The 11,663-nt window shown below is 37.1% G+C and overlaps 1 protein-coding gene across 13 annotated transcripts in view; it reads right to left on the minus strand.

Moving 5' to 3' along the window:
• Nucleotides 1-11,663, minus strand: part of LOC111868594 (ankyrin-3) — a 276,782-nt gene that overhangs the window by 70,342 nt on the left and 194,777 nt on the right. For 8 of the 13 annotated variants that reach the window (XR_002843539.2, XR_002843535.2, XR_002843534.2 and 5 more), the window contains 2 exons: nt 6,659-6,736; nt 3,070-3,087 (listed from right to left, as the gene is read on the minus strand). The exons of 1 other annotated variant lie outside the window; for it this stretch is intronic. Coding sequence is in view for 9 of the 12 variants with exons in the window: in XM_023859420.2 (XP_023715188.1) it covers nt 3,070-3,087; nt 6,659-6,736 (96 nt within the window). In the remaining 3 variants the exon portion in view is untranslated. The remainder of the gene's footprint in view (nt 1-3,069; nt 3,088-6,658; nt 6,737-11,663) is intronic. 4 more of the 13 variants (XM_023859392.2, XM_033753126.1, XM_033753125.1 and 1 more) reach the window with 4 other exon arrangements.

The following is an 11,663-nucleotide window of genomic DNA, read 5'->3' on the forward strand; positions in this document are numbered from 1 at the left end:
GGCAGAGGCCATTCCAAGAAAAAACGGATATCAACCTAAAGGAAATGAAAGCTGGCCAAGACACATCTCAAAGAAGAAATTAAGGACAGCAAAGAAAAAATGCAGAAATTCAAGCCAAGCCAAGCCAAGCCAAGTGGAAATGAAATCCACAGTAAGTGCCATCCAAAATGCAATCCATCAGGTTCTAGTTAGAGTAGATCATAAAACATGTGGTGGAAGATGACCAGTCATGTGTCAACCAAAACACGGTGGACCTCCGCAAGAAACTGAGCAACAAGACTGATGAAACACAGGTGGACTCAGAGACCACAAGGATATCCATCGATGCGTGAACAAAAAGCCTCCTGGAAACCATACCAGATACAAGGGAGAAACTTCCATGTGAGCTCCAGGTCAAGACACAGACAATGAAGGTCTTAACTGCGGCCATCTGACGCAAGTTCCAGATACAGTTAAAAGAAATCAAGGCCCAACCAAGGGTGAAGGAGGCACAGGAACCAGCTGTGGGGGCGGCAAAGCAGCCTAAGTTCAATGGGACTACATCATGGACCACGTTCAGCACCAGTTCAAAGCCATAGCAGAAGACAAATGCAGGACGTGCCAGGAGAAATCCACATACTTGATCACCGCCATCCAGGACTGGACCAACGATGTACTACATGGAGTCCTGAAAGCAGCACCCGAAGAAGAAACCCTTGAGGCCCAGGAGGACCGCTTTGGGGACCAGCACCTGCTTGCTGCATATCACACGGCCCTTCCATGGAGCAACCAAGGAAACTGATACCTCATGATCACTATGGGCTATTTCATCAAGTGGCCAGAAGCCTATTCAATTCCAAATCAAGAGGCTTCAACAGTGGCGGAAACACTAGTTACCAACTTCTTCTGCTGCTTCGGTGTACTGCAGCAGCTACACAGTGATCGTCTAATACGCATTTGGAAACGCCTTGGAGTGCGCAATATGCGCACGACACCCCCACACTCCCAGTCAGAAGGCATGGTCAAGCACTACATCAAAACGGTCACAATGCACCAGAGGAATTGGGATGCAAGATTACCCATCTTCCTCCATGCTTCTAGGGCATCCATTCACGACACTGTAAACTTGACCCTGGCTAGTCTCCTGTTTGGAAGAGAACTCAAGACTCCCTTGCGACATGCTGTTTGGGGCACACACCCCAACAAGGAACCACTCACACTCGATCACGTGGCAAATTTAGTGGACCACCTACATGACATTCACAATCATGCCCTCCAACACCTAAAGATGGCCAGTGAGTGGATGAACTCATTACAACAGACAGCACAACTGAGTAACAGCTTCACAAACAAGTATGTTTCCATTGCAACAATTGGATACAGCAACAGAGAAACACTGTTTCCTTGTGGTCCATGCCAAAATATTATAAGCAGGACAGTAAGTGAGAACCAGTCAGTCGAATTGAGCTGAGTCTGTTGGTTGGTGAGTGACTGAGCCAGTTAAATGCTGGGGCTCAGATACTGTAAGCCATTGGTGTAAGACGCTGGTAGCTGAAGCCAGGGATAGTGTGAGAACCCAAAGGAAGAGGAATGTCCACCACTGAAAGCCACTTCCAAGCACTGGCAGTGAAGACACAACTGTGGACACTAGTGTGCATGTGTAACCATGACCTGTAAAGTGTAGTCACACATTGTGTATGAAAGAGTGCAACAAATCCAGTCATCAGTCCAAAACCCAACTTCAGTCACTCCATCACATGACAATATCTATTCAGTTACCATAATATGTATTAGGGCTGTGCTCTCCATAAAGCAAATGCATAATGCAGATGCTCTTATATGTCCCTAAGACATACCAACTCGACATAATTCTCAGCAAATGGCTGACTGGCTGGATTCTCAGAGAGACACCTGCCCATGATATGCTCTATGCTATAGTATGCATATACTATTTACATATACATATACATATACATATACATGAAGCACCATCAACCCTCTGTGGTCCAATTTCTTTAACCCATGTGGTCACACAGCATAAAGCATTTTTTTAAATAATTATGGTGCCATCTTGTTTCTAATTAGTTGAAACACTGCCAAAATATGTCCAGATTGACACTAATATAGGACCACAATTGAAAATGTTAAGCAGGTCTGAGTGAGTGCAGTATATGTCCACAATGGAGAAGAGTAAATGGTGGCTAGGGTCTGGGATAAGACTGCAATGAAAATTACAAAACCACACTAATTCAAAGTCAGGGCCACAAAGGGTTAAATGTGGCATTAATCATTACAGCAGATACTTTTACTTGCACACTATTTATTTGGCAGATGGTTTGTATTTGTATAGAGGTTACTGGACATGTAATAGGGCATGTTGAGCAAGTGTATATGGGTAAGAGAATAAGTGATTACTTGCACGTGTATGTCCCATGAACACAGGGCAGAAAGAACAGGAGTTACAATAATAATAATAATAATAATAATAATAANAAACTATGGGTAACATCATTTAAACTTCTATCCTCAAGAGAGGTTACTGGATTATTTGTAACACTCACATTCATATGCTTCATGACCGTAATCTTTCACTACAACAGATCAGCAGAATTTTGTGTGAGGGGGTATCACATAAGAAATCTCTACTAGCCTACTTTTCTATACACTTTAACACAGACTAATAATCACTGTATTCATTTAACAGATACTAATGCAGCCATGTTCACATCAAACGTCAGAGTGTCAAAAGAATTCATGTGTTCCAAGAATTTTGATGTAATCTGTATTTAATGATTAGTTAAGTCAACAGCCTAGTCTTCTACATAATCTCTAGCACAAGTTTTATTTTCTAGTTAAAAACTTGGAATAACAGTAAAAAGACTGAACCTTGCCTAACCATGCTGAGGGCTCAAAAAGGTTTAGAAGGATAACACAGCCAAACAAACATAGCAACATCTTCTCAGCACACAGTCCTACTTACCACTACATATATACACATCACAATATATACATACACATACACACTGAGCTTCACTATGACAACTACAATGTAGCTACGACACAACACAGTTCAGGAATCAAAACACTTACTTTTTCCAATGAGGAATGCTGTGAGCGTGCCACCGAAAATATACATAAAAAATCAGAAACAGGAAAAAATGCAGTTAGTTTAAATAAAAACACATTACTGAAGCAATAAACCAAAAATAATGTTCCAATAAATATTTGTTAGTCTAATGAAACCTATTTTCCACACAATCTTTGGATAAATCACATATACTGTATAACAGTGAATGTAAAGGTCTACAATTTCTGCTGAACATACAGCAACAGAACATGTTTCCTACCATGAATTTCAGAAAGGAAAATACTGTATCATATAGAGCAATTACACTCACTGAATACCACATATTATTACAAAGAGTAAATATTACCCTAAAGTAAATATACCGCAACAAATCTCTTCCCAGTGTATTGAATTCTGACACAGGAAACATTCTACTAGTCATCATTTACGTAAGTTGGCAATCCTACAACAGAGGCTCAAAACTGTGGACCTCTGTACATGGGTGTTGCAGAGACACTGCAACATGTGCTTAACATGATCACTGTTACTGCATTTAATTATGTATTTTCATTCCTCTACATTTAAGGAAGAACCAAATATTGTATTTCATCTAATATTGCTACAATGCAATTATCAAGATGGCTGAGTAAGCTGGGACATTATAACATGGAAGAAAACAAACTCATACAGAAGTATCGTTGCAAAATTCAACAGGGTAAGATCTATGGATGGAATCGTTATCAAGGAAAAAGAAATGTGAACTGGACTGAAATGGTTTCATGAGTCTTTGCGATGAAAATTATGATTTTACCTTACTACACAGGGTGTCATTATCATCACCATAGACAAGCCAACTGCAATACCTAAAACCTTCTACTGTCACTCCCAACATATACTGNTAGTGTGTCATTATCATCACCATAGACAAGCAAACTGCAATACCTAAAACCTTCTACTGTCACTCCCAACATATACTGTATCCATAACTGCTGAAAGTGTACACTTAAGAACACATTCAAGCCTTTTAACAACTATATTACAGTAAAATATCTGAATTGATTACTTTTCCAACTAATGTTACAGTAATTAAAAAGATGTAATAACCTGGACATGCATCCTGGTGGAGGAAAACAAGAAATATTCGTTATCTCTTAACAAAAGAGTACAGGACACAGTTCATAAAGATAAGAGGTAGATGAAGCTGATTCAATACTATGTCCAATGACAGGTTTTATAGGGAATGAAAATTTGGGTTAGACTTCAAAAGAAACAGAATACAACAAATATTTTTGAACTTTAACTATTACAGTAACAAATATATTTATTTTTATTCTTTCTTCTTGTATTTGTAATTATAATTCTGATTCACAAGGCAGTGTTCAAGAAATGTGAATATTTTTCAACATATATGTATTTACAATGGAAGTACATAAGTAAATACAGCATAATGAACACTATCTTATATTAGTAGAAAATAGATCACTGGTTCAGTGAATAAGAGACAGATTCAAGGATGAAGATAAAGAACGGTACAGTGTTCAGGACCATTTGTGCTAATACAGTGTTTCCAATTCTACACTTCTGAATCACATCAAAATACTTCCAAAGCAGTGCTTCCTTTCATCTTTGGGAAGAATATTTCCAAAACACCTTCATAAAATTCTCACGATACTTCCAGACTACTATGATGATCCTATGGTAAATCCCTAACCAAATCTGACCAAAGCCTTAAACTCATCTGAACTTACACTTTAGGAATGTAAAGAATACTATATGATTCAGTCCATACAAATCTAGGTAATCAACCCCTAGTCAAATCTGTATACAGAACAAAGTCTTCATTTGAATAATATATGAAGCTATGAAAACATTAATAAATAAACTAAAAACTGAATATGAACAAGTTTACAGTCAATGCCCCACCATACATTCTAATTACACCATTATAAAATGTATCTTTATAAACCAATGTAGAAGAGTGGTTAACAATTTAATGCAGGTACAACATGCAGAACTAGGATATAACTGATTTCACTTCCTTCTTCCATAAATCCCACCAATTTTTATTTTCTTACAGTTTGCTTTTATTCTCAACATTAGAAATATGCACATCTTAAACTTTTTCTCTCGCCCACAGATGGAAATTACAAACAGCATACAACTCCAAAGTCACTGTATTGCGACGCATTGCCAGGCAACGGCTCAGTAAACACATTAACATATACGTGGTTACATCACGCAACAGTAGAGTAAAGGTGTCTTCTGTGTGGTCTGCACCACACAACAATAGAGGGGCCGTTTTTTCTGTGCATGGTCCATGCCAAGAGGATATAAGAGAATATGGGAATGGGAAATGACTTCACTTGAGTTCCGAAGTTCCAAGGGAAAAGCAGTGTGGCCAGAAGAAGAATCAGGAGGCTCAATGTGTGACATTACATGTGCTGTACTACATCGATATTGTGAGTGTGTAATTTAGTGACACTTTTATAGTTCTGTGTTATAAATCCATTGCCAGTAAAGATAGTGAAGACTACTGGAGGCAGACTGAGAAGATTAGTGTGGAGTGATTTTAAACTGTGTAAATCAGCAATAGTGTAATAATTACTTATAGTTACGACCTGAAGGTGGTTAATAAATCCAATTATTAATTTGAACCCCATCTTCAGTCACTAATACATTTAACAGTATGTACTGATATTACACAGTACTACTCTATTAGAGTACAAAATTAATTTAAGACTTGCAGTTCTGACCACAATTTTCACACTAAGCAAAACCTCCCCAAGCATATTCTCACTCCCTATTCTACAATTAACAAAAGAGGACCAATGGGAAGAAAATTCACCCTAAATAATATCACATACTGTCACAAAAATCCATTTGAACTTCACCTCAAAGTAATCTTTCCAACATGTTTGCAGTTTTTCTAACAGATTTAAACTGTCAGTCAATACACATTCCATTAGCGAGTTTGCCATTACCTACACTCATAGCTGACTGAGACAATCTGACAGATTCTGTCAAACCACCATAACCTAACATGGCCATTGCTTAAAGACACGATTTTTCTGTACTGTGTATACTGAAGAGATGTGTCACAACCATACAAAAAGAGTTAATTTTCAGCATGTTTTCTTTCTTGTACTGGGTACTCAGTTTAAAAAAATGCTTGGAAATCTTCATAGTCTGTCCCACTAGGTTAGGCAATTAGACAAGTGACAAAATCTTCATCAGTAAACATATAGAAATCTACCAACCACAGGTGTGAAATCCTCAGCTCTACACTACTGTTCTAACACTGCAGGAATATCACACAGTATATGTCATACACTGTGATTTTAAAAACATTACATTACATTCAATCAAACAAAATTCAAGAGCACTGTGTAAAATGTTATTTGATAGTAACCAACAGTTCACATTAGAAACAAATCATTCAAAAGATGTCAAACAGAATTTTGAAGAACTAGCACTAAAGTATGAAATTATTTATAATATTAAAACAGTTCACATGGGAAAGAGATCACTCAAATAACTGTTAGAAGAATTTTGAGGAAATAACATAAAACATAAGACCATTTGAAATAATATGAAAAATAATCTGTAAAATACCTTTCCCTCCACATTCCTGGGGCCTTAGAACCAGAGCCGAGCGAAGCCAAAGAATCATCGAGCCTGTTCAAAACAAAGCTGTGTACGATGTCGAAACAAGGGAGGAAAAAATAAAATTTTAAAAATTGATATAAACATGAGTACAAAATGTTATGAGTTAGGCAAAACATGCTGCTGATGCATCATGCCATTACTCTGACTGACAAACAACAAACAGTTACACAACTTTAAATCTGCAGTGCAGTTAACATGCCATTCAGAGCCATGCAAGCCAAATGCACTGCTCAAACAACCATCCTCAATATGTAACTCAGAATTGTGCTCTATCTGCTTACTAATGCCTTCACATTACCCACGACCTTTCACATGGGGAGAAACGCTATGGGGAGAGCATATACTTGTTTTCATATTTAAAATATATAATGTAGCACCTGCAACCACATTTATTATAAATATATAAAGTATGATACAGATACAGATGCAAGTATCAGCACTGAAACCAGAATTTAACTATGCAGGTACATAAATGTACCATCCTGTTACATTTGGCTATTTAAACATAATATTCAAGAAATAAATTGGCTCAGTGGGTAAAAAGAATGACATGTATTCCGTAAGCCTCCTGTTTGAACCCCAGCCAAGGACGAACCATCAAAACTCTTTAAGCTTTCCATAGTCCTCCTCAGTCCCTCCAGGCCACTATTTTCTACACCCATGTCCATCCAGATTCATCCTATAAAGTGGCACTAAATGCTACACACCTCAGCAGTTAATATTATTCCAATAGTTCTATTCACTTAAAATTCACTTGGACTGATACCATGAAGAAAAAAATACAGTGACTTTTAATCATATAGCTGGCAATAAGAGCAAACTGCAGTATATTATTGGTGGGAAATTTATAATTTCAACATCATGTAAAGCATAAATTTACAAAGTTTCTGAAACAGCTCATTATGTAACAGAATTATTAATCATATTAAAATCTGAAATTTCTTTTATCTGTATAGGTTACAGTAAAAACATTCTTCACTAACAGTTCTTACTAGCAAAAAGTAAAAACCTGCAATCACAACAGACAAATCTAAGTGTTCCCAAATAAGAACTAGAAATTACTACAGCTGTTATCAAAACCCTAACTCAAAGTTGGAACAACTAGTACTTACTGCTCTTTTCAGCAAACACAATTTCTTACCATATCTCCATTAGTTAAAATGGCATCTGATCAATTCTAAGCAGTTCTATCCCCTTCAAAACCAGGCACTTTGTAAGAATTTATTAAGTTAAAACTGTTCCTGACCACTGCTAAACAGTTACAACCAGTCATCACTGAGCAGCACTGTTAAGCACTTATTAAATGTAACTGACATAGCTGAAATTGATGGTATTCAGAATCAGTGCCTACAGTGCAAAGACTACTACTGATTCAGTACTGTTTAGTATTATCTGCATGTGGTTGTATTACATGTCAATAATGCAGTTCATTTATGTTTCACCATGTGGGCATGAGACTTCAGAGAGACATAAGTAGATATGTTGATACTATAATTGTCATGATAAATCTGCTGTTGTTGATGTATGAAATTATAAATTTTAAGAAGGCAAAGAAAAACTGAGTGTTGACTTCTAAGCCTATTTTGAACTCTACAGTCCCTACTAAGTACATCTGATCAACATATATAAACTCAAGCTGAGAGGGCAAATCAGTCTGTCCAGGTTTAACAGGGCCACCTCATTAAACTCACATAGTTTTATGCTCTGCAGATCATGCATGCAAAAGAGCTGCTTATCATCTGAACAGTAGATTTTGAACATTGAATAAGAAACAAGTGGCACACCTAAAGTGCCACATTAATGACTGGCACAAAAATAAGCTAACACAAGCTAAACTGAAATGTTTACTGTAGTTCACATTTCCTATTTGATACCTGTGCAATCTCCTTTACATTAAGGGCTGGAATACTGAGGAATTATGGCTCAATTCTCTGCAGGGCAAAAGATTTTTCTCTTCTCCAGAGCATTCAGACCAACTCTGGGGCCCATTCAGTCTCCAATATAACAGGTACTGGGGGCTGTTTCCCTAGTGGCATGGAGTTGATCACTTATCTTCATCTAGTGTCATCTAGTCTCCCATAAATCAACATGGTGTGTGGTGCTTAGTTAGTTACACCCAGGAATAGCTTTACCTTTTACCTTATGTTGAATCTGTTTAATATCGTTCACTTTTATATGACAATGATTTATGTTTCTTCTTTCAAGATGATTTTGGTACACAATCCTTTTTAATAATTCTGAGGGAAAATAAAAACAGAAAAATAATTATCTAACATACACCGAATTCTCAGCAGCATTCTTTGCAGTTCATTAACCTTACCTGCTGCTTATACCTGCTGCCTGTTTATAAACAGCATTTCAGCAAACACAAAACTACACAAAGAGCAAAATTTACATTTCAACAACATAAAATTTCAGCAAAACTTGTGAAATTGTTTATGGGATGCTGGAACAGTCCATTAATGATGTTATGTAAAGCAAGTTTTGTAGCTACTCAGCACATCTAAAAATCATAATAGCTAACTCACATTATGCAAAGACCTCTCACAATGAGCTTCAAGAGGATCTAAAGAACAATTTATGATACACATGAAAGTTTGTTTATACCCTTAAGAAAGGAGACTTTGTAGCCAGACAATATAGCTGAAAATCGAAATGTCCAAATATTACTGAAACGCAAAGATCTCTCATACTGAATTTAGCAAACAATTTTACACTCACAGATTACATACCCCAACTTCACTTCATCCTGACACTTCCCTAGCCTTTCCTCTGTAAGCAAAGAAAAACATTCCAGTGCTTATCTGCACTCTTTTACTCACATATTTCTTGTACTCTACAAGAATCTATACATTTGGTAACAGTTCCATCAGTTACCCATGGTGCACAGTACACAACAGGTGACCATTATCTGCCTCTGAAATTCCATGATGGATGGATAAAGTATCAAACATGCCATCTCTGTTTCTATCCTGTGGTATCTTTTAGTTATTTACATTGACTTATACATAACACCCCATCACCGTATATTCTGTTTTCCTATTTTTACGTTATTCACAAACTTTATCACTCCATGAACTCCATTTCTGAACACTCAAAAACAGTCCCCTTCTCTATCCAGACACCTCCCACGGTACATCCCCAAACAGTTAAGCATTAGTCACTATCATACATATTTCTATTAAAGTGGAAGAAAAGAAAATTATGCAACTGGAAGATAAATAAAAATAAACATATTTTTAAACAATTTGCCATAAAATAATATTTGCTAAGTTTCCAGCAAACCACCAAAACATACCGCACATACCACCAACAAATTTGGAAGCTACGCATTAACCATATGCATACAAAACTCAATGCATTCCTATACTTAGAGCCTCTCAGTCTCCAGTTTTGGGTTACCAAACTCTACCAAAGAACCCTGTGTACCTTGCAAAACATTAACATTTTATCTTCTACTTCTGCAATTCACTCAGGCATTTAAATCTTACAGTGGTTAAAATGTACAAACCATTCCAGTTTGTTAACACATAATTTTTCACTTCTGCGATGCATTTCTGTCGTCATGCATAGTAGAAATTAATTAGTGACATAGATGTGTCCTTGAATGATGGACATGAAACACCACAAGTCATTCATTATTACTATTATTGTTACAGTTCTTGTTTTTGTTGTTATCAAAGTCAAGCAGTAATAATTCCTAAGATGCATGTGAGACACAAAAGTTACTGAAAATTGTTGCAAATTTTACACTTAAATGGAGTAATGTGCAAACACACGTTTTTAATCTGAAAACATTTTAATGATAACGGAGTCTATATAATACTGCGGACAAACTGCACAGAACACACTGGAGGAATGAGTTGTGACAGGATCCCAGAAATAAATTTAAAATATTAACCCCAAAAGATGTTTCTGAAAGACATCTACAAAGACAAAACAATTGGCTTGTAATAATCATAATGGGAAAAGTAGACCTAATACTGGGAATTATAATGGCGGTGGGGTAGTGACAGGGGTTGGGGTAGGGGTGGTGGCAGCAGAAGTTATGACAGCAGTAATAGTGATAATGGCCACAGCTGTAGTGATGATGATAATGGCCATGCAATGACATTGACAATAGCAGGATCATTGATGGTGGTGGTGATGAAAAACTTGAGACTTGTCTTTAATGTGGTTTTGAGCTGAACATCAATTATGGACAAGTTCTAGCCCATCAGCCTTACTTACTGTGTGACAGACCAACTATATTTCAAATTTCTGCCATTAGATCAGGGAAGGGAAATTATTATTTACCTGAGAGCCACACAGATCTGTTCTGAAGTAACTGCTTGTAAGAGCCTAGCAAAAAAGTTAAAAGACTGGTACGCATCAATTATATATATATACAGAGTGTCCCAGACTTTGGGAGGGTGTTCCTTATGTTACAGTATGCTGATATAACCCAAAACACCTATGTCCAAAGTCGAACGGTTACAGAGATAATGGCCAGAGAAGGGTGAAACTTTGAAAGGTGTTACACACTTGTTGATTACCAAATATATATTAAAACTGGCAGGAATATGTGGTTTCTGTAAAGTTAATAATGTACATAACATCAAATTAACTTGTGAGTGACATGAAGCCATTAAATTGAACTACAAAAGAACTGGCACACCATGTCAAAGTTATCGTTAGGGTTCCAAGCACTATACATGACACATGAATGGCAAACACTGATGTAACATTGGTGACTGCGCATTCTGGTATGCGAGTGTATGGGGCTAGCGTGAGCCGTCATCACCACACTCAAGGACAAACGTCGATAAGACTTGTCAGCTGACAGGTAAAGTGTGTGGACCCGCCAGAAGACCATACTTTTCTCGAGCCATTATCTCCGTAACCATTCAACTTTGGACATAGGTGTTTTGGGTTATATCAGCATACTTCAACATAAGGAACACCCTCCGGA

Source organism: Cryptotermes secundus, unplaced genomic scaffold, assembly GCF_002891405.2.
Source record: "Cryptotermes secundus unplaced genomic scaffold, Csec_1.0 scaffold280, whole genome shotgun sequence".
Lineage (NCBI taxonomy): Eukaryota > Metazoa > Arthropoda > Insecta > Blattodea > Kalotermitidae > Cryptotermes > Cryptotermes secundus.